The sequence below is a fragment of the Triturus cristatus genome, chromosome 3_2, assembly GCF_964204655.1.
Source record: "Triturus cristatus chromosome 3_2, aTriCri1.1, whole genome shotgun sequence".
NCBI lineage: Eukaryota > Metazoa > Chordata > Amphibia > Caudata > Salamandridae > Triturus > Triturus cristatus.
In genome coordinates, this window is record NC_140584.1 from 1,066,138,583 (window position 1) to 1,066,152,082 (window position 13,500).

General features: G+C 45.3%; 1 protein-coding gene across 2 annotated transcripts in view; it reads left to right on the top strand.

Moving 5' to 3' along the window:
• BKGD (beta-keto-L-gulonate decarboxylase) overlaps positions 1 to 13,500 on the top strand; it is a 46,983-nt gene that overhangs the window by 14,579 nt on the left and 18,904 nt on the right. The window contains exons 3-5 of one of the 2 annotated variants that reach the window (XM_085649804.1): positions 4,022 to 4,120; positions 7,129 to 7,202; positions 9,238 to 9,339. In XM_085649804.1, the coding sequence (XP_085505930.1) occupies positions 4,022 to 4,120; positions 7,129 to 7,202; positions 9,238 to 9,339 (275 nt within the window). The remainder of the gene's footprint in view (positions 1 to 4,021; positions 4,121 to 7,128; positions 7,203 to 9,237; positions 9,340 to 13,500) is intronic. The other variant, XM_085649805.1, reaches the window with a different exon arrangement.

The following is a 13,500-nucleotide window of genomic DNA, read 5'->3' on the forward strand; positions in this document are numbered from 1 at the left end:
GTACCTGGGCCTCCCACACGAGTGAGGCACCGTTTTTATCGGGAGACCCGGGGGAACGCTGGGTGGTTGGAAATTTGTGTCATCCCGGTGATGCCACAACTTTCCCACACAAAAATGTGTGAAAAAGGTGATTTTTTCAGCTAAATGTGAGGTTTGCAGGGCATTCTGGGTAAGGAAACGTTGGGGGATCCACGCAAACCATACCTCCCTGTAATCCCCCGGGTGTCTAGTTTTCAGAAATGTGTGGGTTTGGTAGGTTCCCCTAGGTGGCCGCCGAGCAATGGGCCAAAAACCCAGGTGACCCCCCTTGCAAAACCAGGTTGTTTTGAGGTAGGCAATTTTCATGTCGCCTCAATACGTTTTGGGCACTTGCCTGTCGCGGGTACTTGGGCCTCCCACACGAGTGAGGCACCGTTTTTATCGGGAGACACGGGGGAACGCTGGGTGGTAGGAAATTTGTGTCAGCCCGGTGATGCCACAACTTTCCCACACAAAAATGTGTGAAAACGTGATTTTTTTCAGCTAAATTTGAGGTTTGCAGGGCATTCTGGGTAAGGAAACGTTAGGGGATCCACGCAAGCCATACCTCCCTGGAATCCCCCGGGTATCTAGTTTTCAGAAATGTGTGGGTTTGGTAAGTTCCCCTAGGTGGCCGCCGAGTACCGGGCCAAAAACCCAGGTGACCCCCCTTGCAAAACCAGGTCGTTTTGAGGTAGGCAATTTTCATGTCGCCTCACTACGTTGTGGGCCCTTGCCTGTCGCGGGTACTTGGGCCTCCCACACGAGTGAGGCACCGTTTTTATCAGGAGACCCGGGGGAACGCTGGGTGGTAGGAAATTTGTGTCAGCCCGCTGATGCCACAACTTTCCCACACAAAAATGTGTGAAAAAGGTGAATTTTTTAGCTATATTTGAGGTTTGCAGGGCATTCTGGGTAAGGAAACGTTGGGGGATCCACGCAAGCCATACCTCCCTGGAATCCCCCGGGTGTCTAGTTTTTAGAAATGTGTGGGTTTGGTAGGTTCCCCTAGGTGGCCGCCGAGCACCGGGCCAAAAACCCAGGTGACCCCCCTTGCAAAACCAGGTTGTTTTGAGGTAGGCAATTTTTATGTCACCTCACTACGTTGTGGGCCCTTGCCTGTCGTGGGTACTTGGGGCTCCCACACGAGTGAGGCACCGTTTTTATCGGGAGACCCGGGGGAACGCTGGGTGGTAGGAAATTTGTGTCAGCCCGGTGATGCCACAACTTTCCCACACAAAAATGTGTGAAAACGTGATTTTTTTCAGCTAAATTTGAGGTTTGCAGGGCATTCTGGGCAAGGAAACGTTGGGGGATCCATGCAAGCCATACCTCCCTGGAATCCCCCGGGTGTCTAGTTTTCAGAAATGTGTGGGTTTGGTAGGTTCCCCAAGGTGGCCGCCGAGCACCGGGCCAAAAACCCAGGTGACCCCCCTTGCAAAACCAGGTCGTTTTGATGTAGGCAATTTTCATGTCGCCTCAATACGTTTTGGGCCCTTGCCTGCCGCGGGTACTTGGGCCTTCCACACGAGTGAGGCACCGTTTTTATCGGGAGACCCGGGGGAACGGTGGGTGGTAGGACATTTGTGTCAGCCCGGTGATGCCACAACTTTCCCACACAAAAATGTGTGAAAAAGGTGATTTTTTTCAGCTAAATTTGAGGTTTGCAGGGCATTCTGGGTAAGGAAACGTTGGGGAATCCACGCAAGCCATACCTCCCTGGAATCCCCCGGGTGTCTAGTTTTCAGAAATGTGTGGGTTTGGTAGGTTTCCTACGTGCCGGCAGAGCTAGGGTTCAAAAACTACAGCTAGGCACTTTGCCAAAAAAGGTTCATTTTTCACTGCGAAATTGAGGTGTGTCCACGACGCGTTTTGCGCCGTTTCCTGTCGCGGGCACTAGGCCGACCCACACTAGTGACGTACCATTTTTATCGGAAGACTTTGGGGAACACGGGGTGGGTGGAAATTTGTGGATCCACGTAGATTCCAGAACTTTCCACCACAGAAATGTGGGGAAAATGTGTTTTTTTTGGTAATTTTTTAGGTTTGCAAGGGATTCTGGGTAGCAGAACCTGGTGGGAGGCAGTCAAGTCACCCCATCCTGGATTCCCCTGGGTGTCTACTTTTCAAAAATGTATAGGTTTGCTAGGTTTCCCTAGGTGCCGGCAGAGCTAGGGTTAAAAAACTACAGCTAGGCACTTTGCTAAAAAAGGGTAATTTTGCATTGTGAAAATGTGGTGTGTTCACGTTGGGTTTTGAGCCATTTCCTGTCGTGGGCACTATGCCTACCCCTACAAGTGAGGTACCATTTTTATCGGGAGACTTAGGGTAATTCAGATTTGTAAAGGACCTGTTGTTACCTATTGACTTTCGATGCATTTCTGCCTTCCAAATGAAAGACATTGTGTAAAAAAGAAGTCATTCTAAAAAATGACTGATAATTCTCATGCTAGTATGAGTATTCGCAAATATCTACTGTTTCTCAACTCTATATTTTGTTCCCATTTCAGAAATACATAGGTGTCTTTCATACCGATTTTTGCATGTACACATTTTTACAGAATAATTGCTATATACCCGGTACATACTAAAAAACCATTGCAAGTTGCTGCTCAGTTTTTGGCTCTGGGTTCGTCGGGTTCTTGGTGAACCTACAAGTCCTATATATCCCCACAACCAGTAATGTCCAGCGGATGTAAGGGTACATTGCTTTCAAAGAGCTGTCATAATTAGAAGAAGTTACAGGTGAAAACGTTGACACAAAAGTCGCTTTTTTTTCGACAAATTTTCAATTTATCCTATATTTAACTGTTAGTTTCTATAAAGAAACCTTGATGGATCTACACATATGACCCCTTGCTGAATTCAGAATTTTGTCTACTTCTCTAAAATGTATAGCTTTCCAGGATCCAATATTGCTTTTGTACCCATTTCTACCATTAACTGGAAGGAGGTCGAAAGTACAAAAAATAGCAAAAATAGGCTATGTCCCAGAAAAATGCCAAAACTGTGTAAAAAAATGTTAGGTTTCTGACAATAGTCTGGTATCCCTGAAAAGCTGGGAAAATGGTGATTTCAGCCCCAGAAACCCTTTTTTGATAACACCTGCAGGGAAAAACACAGATGATTTCATTTGCAGCCCGTTTTTCCCATTTTCCCCCAAAAAACCTAAATTTTGCTGTATTTTGGCTCATTTCTGTGACCCCTCCAGGGGAATCCACAAACCCTGAGTACCTTCAGAATCCCCATGATGTCGGAAGAAAAGGACGCAGATTTGGCGCGGATACCTTATGTGGTCAAAAGGTTACAGGGGCCTCAGCGCGCACTACCCCAAATAGCCAAAAAAGGGCGTGGCACAGGAGGGGGAAAAGGCCTGGCAGCGAAGGGGATAAGGGACAGTCTATTTATTTTACCTAATGGAAAGATTCTGCCATTCTTTCCATTTCCATTTTATTTTATTTTTCTTCAAAGAAGGGAATTCACGTCGTGCTTATTTCAGCTTACCCTTGTAAAAACCAACGAAAAACCCTATTAGAAACCAACGGTAAAAAAAATAAAAATTGCCTTTTGAGCAGCATTATACTGAAAAATAATAAAGTTTGGCCTCTTTTACAAAAGTGTTCAGGGAATCTGCCCATGGAAAGAGCTCACTGTATGAATTCAGCAAAGGTCACCATGATGGAGATGTTAACCTTACAATTTGCAATCTTTTGGGGCTTTTGATTCCGATGATCTAGTGTCGCCGTGTGAATCCCGGTATATATTTACCAGCAAAGAACCTGGACTTGTCTGTCTACAACATCTCCCAATCAGGCAAACACTGTTTATGACCTCATACTTCATGTTTTGAGACGTGCACAGCTTATTCCACTGTGCCTGGTGGTTCTTCTCTCAGAAATTCAGGCCTTCATCATATTTAAAGTGTTGCACAATTCCAGCAATGTTTTCACTGCTTATAATTTAAAAAATGTTGTTTTTGCTTTGCATTATTCGATTCTTCAAGTTCTGCAGAATGGATTGAGGAAGAACTTTGCAGATGTGCAGGTCTCGGTTGTGGATTGCCCTGATCTGACGCAGAGTCCCTTTACTTTCCCTGTGAAAGGTGAGGCCCTACAGCTTTGGAACTTCTATTCTCCATTGCCTTTTAATGCAGCGTTGTCACAGAGGGGCCTCTCACATCTACTCATCACCTCTACTGCCTGATAGGAGTCCATGCAATCTGGTTATTAGTTCCTCCATCTGTCTACACCAGAGGTCTTTAAATTGTAGGGCGCGCCCCCGGGACTCCACAGTTCATCTCAGGTGGGGGCCAGGATCTAGCCAGGAGCAGCATTTAAACGCCATGCTGAAAACAGTGCTGTGTTTTTATGAAAGAAAACAGAATTACATGCTGTAATGCGCCATCAGTAGTATGTTTTGTCACTCACGTCCTGCCTGGGAGTAGATGTCAAAGCCGGGGGTTCTCAATATGACCCCCTTATTTCTGATAAAGGACAACATTCTGGATACGTTTACACTTTTAGGGAGACTCGGCTGCCGACAGAACATTGGCAATCCTGTATTTGACTGCATTTTTTAAAGGGATTCTTGAATATAATTGCTACGTTTAACTTGTTAAATATGTTCAAAGCTGACAATTTTATTGAATAGTTGGGAAAAAAGTGTTTATCGGGGGGGCGGGGTCTGATTATTATTTTTAAAAAAAATTAAACTAGAGGAAGGTCAGCATTAAACTGTTGCACACACACCTCTTCATTACTGGAGGGTTGTGGTTCTTTACTCCGAAACATAAATATTATTTGTTTAAAAAAAAACATAGGCATACCCCTAAAAACCTAAATTGATGAGATGTTATGGTTACAATATAAAAATAGAAAACACTGAATTATATGGTTCCCCATAAGAGGGATGGATGCAGGTGTGACAGAGGCTAATTAAACTCTGTTCGCGGATCCCACTGTTCATAGTGAGTTCTTATTTTTGTTAAGGTGGAAAACATATCATTAAAGAAACAAAGAAATCACAGAGAACTTTTTTGTTTAAAGCAAGTTATGGTTCCTTACTCAGAAGAGAAATTAACATGTGTTATACATAAACATAGAAATTCCCCTAAAAATGTATGTTGATGTTACTTTATGCTTACAGTATCTACAAGTGCCTAGACATCTTCAGGTAGTAGAGCGCTCTACAAATCTTGCTTTCATTTCATTTCATTTAAAGTGGCTGAAACCCACCAGATATGGTAAGACACACAACCAAAATTCCCCCCAAAGTGCTACTCATGAACTGATATATGATGTCACAGATTATATCAAAGATGATGTCACCAGTGTCTTCCCTGATCGCACTACATCAACACTGAGATCATAATGACCTCACTGAAATCATAAATAATAGCTCATTTAGACACCTATTGATGCATCAGTGTAAACTGAGCCTTGTTTCAACCTGCATCCTTTGTAAAGGTATAGCAATGTCGATAGGAATAAACCAATGCCCTTCTTTAGCTGGGGGAGAGGTGCACTCAGTGTGTGGCCTGGCTGAAGGATACAACATCCAGTTCACTGTTCATAACCACGCACATGATACCCGATACCAGTGTTAGCGGTGAGAGCATGTCACATCAAAAGTACCATCATCACGTGACCTGTGCCAAGGCACCGTGTCCCCGCACTACGCAGGAACTTTGGGCACAGGGTGCAGGAACATGAGACATTTTTCTCACTCCCCAAATTTGCATAAAATGTTCTAAACAGAAAGTACATGCACACCGGTTCGATTTGAAATATATAATTACAAAATAATAATCTGTTTTTCATGTAGTACTTCGCATCCATAAAATACCATTAGCATAAAGGAATTTAAGATACCAGAGTAGGGGCGGGATCATCCACATAGATCCAGTTGCTATGGGGAGATGCTGAAGGACTAAGGGGCTGATTATGGTGGCGGACGGATCGCCACCGCCGGCCCGGCGGTGGCGATCCGCCCGCCATAAAAAGGTGATTTACCCACCGCCATTTTATGATGGCGGTGGGAATCACTATTGTTCCGCGGTGGTCGGAAAGACCAATCGCCATGGTTCCGCAAGGCGGCCCTTTTCCGCCCACCTTGCGGAACCCGGAACCAGGCAATCATTGTAGGCACCGCAGTAGTGATTACAATGGGCCTCTCTGCCTGTCTTTTTGCGGCAGATTCTCTGCTGCAAAAAAGGCAGGCAGAGACTGGCTTTGGGGACCGTTGCGGGCCTCTGGGTGGTGTGGGGGGAGGGGGGGTCAGCTGTGCACCTGGGGGGGTACCCATGGTACCCCCCTCCATTTCCATGCACAATGTGGCAGGCCCTGTGCGGTGCCTGCCACGTTGTGCAGGGAAATGCTTAACATGGCCATTTCACATTGTGGAGGGTACTGCAGCCAGCCGCAATGTTAAATCGCCAGATGCGACTGCTTCGATGGCGGTCGCATCATAATTAGGGTGGCGGGACCGCCGCATGGCAGGTGGGCGGTCCCGTTACCGCTAGGGTGGCGGGCAGACTAAAGTCCACCCGCCATCCTAATGACCCCCTAAATTCCGACTGCTGACCTGATGACGGAATCTGTACTTGTCTTGGTACAGCTGAACTTTATGAACTAACACAGCCATTTAGGTTGGATGGCTGAAGCTACTATAAGCCTTTTGGATCGGGAATAGCCTGCCAGGTTAGGGATGTGTGATGAAATATAGTTATGATTTGCATATTATCTGCTGAGTTGTTTATAATAATCTTGATCATTCTGACACACTTGTTATGCAGACAGGTACCACATAATCATCCCATTGTGAAATACCAATCATTGTGTGAGCCTTTGATGGGTGCCCAAGGGTGGGGCTCTCCTTTATAATCCCCTGCAGAGAAGAGATTCCCTGACAGGGCTGTCTGACTCCGAAAACTCCTCGTCTATCAGAGCACAGAGTGTTAGAGGGGGAGTAATAGGCGCCTGCCAGTTCTCCTCTTGGGATTAAAGGGATCAACTGGGTGTGACCCAATAATATTGAAGTGAACACAACAGTTTTATATTTCTCTTTCTGCCAACTCATTGTTTAATCTTTTATCTTTCGTGTTTGTTTCAGGCATTTGTGGCAAGCCCAGAATCGCAGATGTGGGTGGTGTTAAAAACCTTGTTCCGGTTGCTTGCATTGACAAGGTGAGGAGTTATTGTATGCAATACAGGATTTACAACAAGTGTTTGCTGCCCTGACGAGCATGAGGATGTAGTTTACTACAGAAATACAGAGAAATCCTATGACGTTGTCTTTGTAGAAAAAAAACTTGCATTAAATGTATTGGGCAGGTAGGACGCTGGGTTTTTATCAAGGTGACGTGGGTGCTATATGATTGCAGACAGGTGCACTCTATAGGATAACTGAGTAAAAGAAGGTTTTTACAAACTATTTTCTAAATTACCAAAGATGTACGGGTGGATGATTTTCATCATGCCATCTCCTATGTACTACAAATACCTCATGCGTAACCAAAACATAGGATTTGTAGCCATGTCCAGTCTCTCTTCTCACTAGCTCTCCAATGACTAAACTGAATCCTGTGGCTAGACGGTGTATTCTCTGTAAAGCAAAGTGCACTGCATATCAAGGCTTCCTTGGCCCTAGATCGGCCTTCCACCATATACTCTACATCTACTACCATACGAGGTCACCTCGCCACTCTAGATTAACACCACTGTCTGCAGTCCCTTCCTCCAAACATTCTCGCACAGGAGGAACCTGTCTCCACGACCAGAGAGCCAAGCTCTGCAACTCGAACCCTATAAGAACCATTGACAGCCTCATTGAATTTCAGAGACCTTTGAGAACATGGCTCCTTCCATTCATGTAATTGCATGATGCATACCTTTCCTCACTTCCCTGCGACACCTCGTGCTTATGCACCACCACCATTTCACCACAGTGGATTGGAGCGTGTCTTGTATCCTCACGCGCTTCACCTCCAACATAGGACAATGCTACTGCGCACACACTCTCAGCTATGCACTCTCAAAAAAACACCGGAACAGGATGTGAATTGTATCTATTTGTATTCTCATCAGGGCAATGACGTGCTTAATTCAGCCTACAGTGTGATACAATGCCAGTGAGATGTAGTTGCCATCTTGGTTTGGGGCAGATGTAATCCTGTGAAACAAGATGCGTCAGCATTACACTTTATGAAGAAATCCGTATGAAACTTATGTTGTAACTGTTTCAAAGGCGCATACATTATATGTTACAGTTTGAGGTAATTTTGTTATTGTTCTTATTTCTTTGCCAAATGTTCGTTTTTTCTGTAGCTATATTGTCACCATAATGTGTGAGCCGTGTGCCTATGTGCTCAGGACAAGTTTCAGAATGTTGACTATGGAAAAGAAAAAGCATTTTTTGTTGGGGAAACAAGTTGGCGAGTATGACTTCTAAATGCAGCTGGCTGACACTTGCACAGTAGGTAGGCACACGTGCTCTTGAATCTCCATCCGTCACTGTGACCAGGGGTAGACACTGTACTAATGTCCTGGTAACTGGTAGCACTGCCTTGGTAAGTAGCCGCATTCATAGCCGAACTTTGCATCTCTACTCTCTATGATTCAAGTAAGCAGTACAGGAAGGCACAAAGGAAAACCAATAGGAGGCTTTTCTCTATATGACGTCATCGAACCAGAACAATGGAGTGGCATTATGCTAATAAAAATGGTGAGACTTCTGTGTCATGAAGGGACAGCTATAGTCCACCAATGGACTGAGAATGTGGGCAGATTAACATGGAAATGACACTTGCAATAACCAATGGCTGACAGGGGCTAGCCTTTAGTCCGTTTTTCGTGTACATCATATTCTATTTATGACACAGCTAGAAAAGTCTGTAGCTAAAATAAAAAGATACGCATGAAATAAGCATTTGAACCCTAAAAAGATTCAATCAGTTTCTCCTTTGTTGATTAAGCAAAGGTATAGCACGTGTATCCTTTAATAAGTATTACGACAACTAAATCTGATTTTTAGATCATTACAATGCATGTGTATCATCCTGGGACTTAGTGTAAGGTTCAGCCCCCTCATAACAAATAAATATTCAACTTTGAGACACCAACCCCAAGAGGACTGTTATTTGGATGTGTCTACTACAAGGTTTACTGAAACCCATGGGGACCAGTGTACAGACATTCACTCATTACTCTTTTTTTTTATCAGATCTATGATATTAACACAGTAGCAAAGAAAATTCATCTTCCCGGCGCATATATGCTTGGAGCGGGAGCTGCTTCATTTCGGACGATTGGAATAAATGCTGAGGTTGGTAACAGTATTTCTTATCCTCCTGAGTGCTTAAAATGTGTCTCATCCTAAACTGATACTTGTTTAAACACTCTTCATTGATTTCTCATTATAGTGACTAGCATTAAACTACTCACTAGACGGAGGGAACAACCTTTCTGTCACTATTTACACATGGGTGAGCAAGGAAGGAAGTTACCATACTGTACGTCTCACTGCTCACACTGCGTTCTGTCTCAATGTCATCTTTAAAGACTGGCTGGGAACAAAATGTAGGGGCAGAGGTAGAAGAAAGGAACTGGACCCACGCATTAAAGTTTGTTCATAGAGTCTCCCATAATTCCCGCCAGAAGTATACCCAGTTCAATTACGTACATCAGACTTATCTTACTCTTCAGTGAATAGCCCACATGTATGAGATGAGAGATGGGACGCCAGACGTCCCTGCTTCCAACAGCCTCTATCAAGATTCTTTCACATGGTATGGCAATGTCCCACCATACAATGTTCTGGACCGAGGCACTTAAAGTGCTTGTAGAATTGACAGATAAAACTGTACCTCTTTGTGAGGAGACATCGGGAGCCGGTACTGCTGGTGGAACCCTTGTTAGATACAGATATTAATCTAACCAACTCTAATCTGGAATCGTGGATCACAGAGGCGCTAGATAAAACTGCACCTTGGAGCACAAGAACCCCTAAGAGACAAAAAAAACCAGCACCTTGGTTCAATGACAAACTGAAAATGGCTAAAGGAAAATGCAAATCATTTGAACGAGCATGGAGGAAGGAGTATTGTAGTAAGGCGAAAGAGGAGTACAAAAAAGAACTAAAGCAATATCATGCTCTTATAAAAAAATCCAGAAGTACTTTTTATACTGAAAAAATTGAAGGAGCCAGTAACTCCTCCAAAGAAATGTTTACTTTACTTAAGTCCCTTAGAACACACATAGCTAGAGACGACTCTAGCGCCTCTATTGAGAACTGTAACAAGATAGCCGAGTTCTTCTCGAATAAGGTGACAAAAATTTATGAAACCTTCCCGGCAGAAGCTCGCCAGGGTATAGGCCTAACGCACGGAAGCCAGGAAATTTTCGCAGGGGTGACTCTGGACACCTTTGATGTTTTGGAAATCGATGAAATTACCGCCTTAGCCAAAGGGATAAAATCTGGTTCCCCGCTTGATCCAGCCCAACCTAAAATAATAATGGAGGGAGCCAGTGTTATTATGCCATACATAGCGGATCTTATCCAGCGCTCCTTCCAAACCGGCATGGTCCCTGCAAAATAGAAGCAGGCCATTGTCAAGTAATTAAAGAAGAAGCCTTCATTAGATATAAACATTATGGATAATCTTCGCCCGATTTCACTTTTGCCATTCGTGGCAAAAATTGCTGAGAAGATAGCGAACAAACAGCTGGTCGAACACATAAATAGGAATGACATATTGCACCCCTCACAATCAGGTTTTAGGAGTGCTCATTCCACTGAGTCCGCGTTACTCATGGCCTCTGAAACTCTGAGAAAATATGCAGACGAGGGACAAACAGCCGCATTGATCCTGCTGGATCTCAGCGCGGCGTTTGACACAGTTTCCCACAAATTGCTCCTACATAGGCTAGAGGCGTGCGGTGTCGGGCACAGTGCGCTGAAGTGGCTAGCATCGTTCCTCTTGTCAAGAAGTTTTCAAGTCTCACAACAATCACATCGCTCCAAGAGTATTCCCTTGTCTCAGGGAGTACCACAGGGATCAGCATTGAGCCCTACTCTTTTCAATGTTTACGTGGGACCACTTGCAGAGAAAGTGGAGAAATATGAGGTATCAATAGTGTCTTACGCGGACGTACGCAGTTGATTGTTCTGCTCTCTCAAAACAAGGACCAAGCAGCTGTTCGTTTTTCTGAATGTCTAAAGGAAATAGCACTCTGGATGACAAATCAGTGCCTCAAACTAAATGGTAGCAAGACGGAGGTACTGATTGTAGGGAAAACGCCATCCATTTGGTCAAGCGCATGGTGGCCTGACTCTCTGGGCATACTACCTACACCTAAGGCTGAAGTAAAAAACCTCGGAATGTGGTTCTACTCAGATTTGACTTTCGAGAGCCAAATCAGGAAGGTAGCCGGAAAATGTTATGCCACGATAAAAACTTTGCAAAAAATACTAGATTTATTACCGTCTAATACCAGGAAGACCATTGTTCATTCAGTGGTGACTTCCCAACTGGATTACGGAAATGTATTATACCTCGGAGCCACCAAGAGGGACATGGCCAGACTACAGAGAGTACAGAATGCGGCAGCTCGGTTGGTACTGGGGCTGCCAAGAAGAGCCAATGCAAAAAAATCCCTGACAGCTCTCTACTGGCTTCCAGTGGAGAAGCGAGTAGTATTTAAGGCAATGTGCCATTGCCATCGAATTCTTCTAAAGAAAGGTCCTAGGTATCTGCAACCGTTAATCACGAAATACATACCAGGGCATGTCTAAGATCAATAGATAAGGACTTGGTGAACATACCAAGAATCTTTAGAGCCAGGTACCGAGCTGCAAAACTATGGAATAGCATTCCTGTTAACCTAAGAAGAGAGCCATGCGAAATCAAGTTTCGTAGGCTACTTAAAACATGGCTATTTGTACATCCACCTCTTGGATAATTCCGTTGCGCCCCTCTCAACGGACATGCGTGCAGACACCCAACATATCTCTTAGAATTCTCTCTAAGCGCGGGGACACACCGGCTGGTAGAACCAGGCGCTCTATAAATGAATAAATAAATAAATAAACTGACACGTCAGGCCAGACAGGTACAAGGCGCGCCCTGTGGCCCTGCTGTGTTTGAGGCGCCTGAGAAACAAGTCTGCCTTCATGCCATACAGACATCAAAATTTACGTCCATTAGGGAAGAATGTGCAACCCCAGAGAACCCCATATACCTCATCCAGGTAGGTCTCCTAAGTGTCACGCTGGTACCGATTTCCCAAGCTAGGCAATCTGTAGCATCCAACCCACAAAGAATTAGGAACTTTGCCACATTGCCGCCACTGTCAATGGCTTGTGTAAGGGTGGGGCACAAGTTACCCGGTAAAGCTTGCAGGACCTGCGGTATAGAATCCCAGACGGCAAGAGTATAATGGCCCAGTAGGCAGCTGGCATTGATGCATCACAAGGCCAGGCTGGTTGAGAAGAACCTGCGCTTCCCAAAGGTTTCAAGGTTCTTGGATTTTCCCTTGGGTGGCGTGGTAGGAAAGACATTGTTGTTGACTTGGCTCATGGGTGCCTGCACCAGCAAGCTTCCCGATTTTGGATGTTGTATTAGGAAGGCCGGGTAATCCGGGGCAGGGCAGGGGCGCCCCACTGTCTGCCTGTTTATTTGGGGTCCGAAACATGGCTTTGCCCATGTTCCATGAAGGGAGTCTGCGAGGGCCTCGTTGAAATGTAGTAGGGGCTCAGCGTTAATTTGTCCTCCTGCGAAGGAGGCACTTTCTTTGGTATCTGGCCCGGGTGGAGAAATAATCCCAGTGTCTGGAGAAGTATCAGGGGCACTGGCATCTTGCAGCTCGTCATACAAGTTGTCATTAGTACAGGGTTAAGCAAATATGTTCTCTTCATGTGTGTGGCAAAAAGATCGTGGATGACATGGGCCCTTCATTGATGCAAGGGAAATGTGTATGAATTTGATGTGTTGCGAAGGCTACAGTCTGTGATATCGGGGTGTGGCCTCCGTTGACGTGGAGTCAGCTTGGAGTTGGAGAGCTCTCTAGGTTGTACTTCGTCCTACAGCCTCGACATCGTCGAGTACTGGCGTGGATTGTGACCCCAACACAGACGTCTGCACTGAAGCCGGTGGTCGAGTTTCAAGTGGCGGTCCTCCCGGTTCCTTGAGGCTTGAGGTGTGCCACATGGAGCCAGCGGCATGCCGAAGAGATGCAGCGTAGCTTCCCGGAACTTGTGGAATTGCTGCGTCATTGCCGAAGGACCTAGGACGTCAGGTTGCCCCTCGACAACAGTCTGCATTGTCTTAAAAAGAGATCGAGTTCAGGAGCAATACCCGAGAGGCAATTTTATGCCCTCGCGTGTTCTCAAGGGTCCAAGAGTCCCACTTAACTTCTTACGGACCCACTTGGTGGCTGAAGTGTGACGCCAAAGAACGTTTCCATACACCGACACAGCTTGTACGAG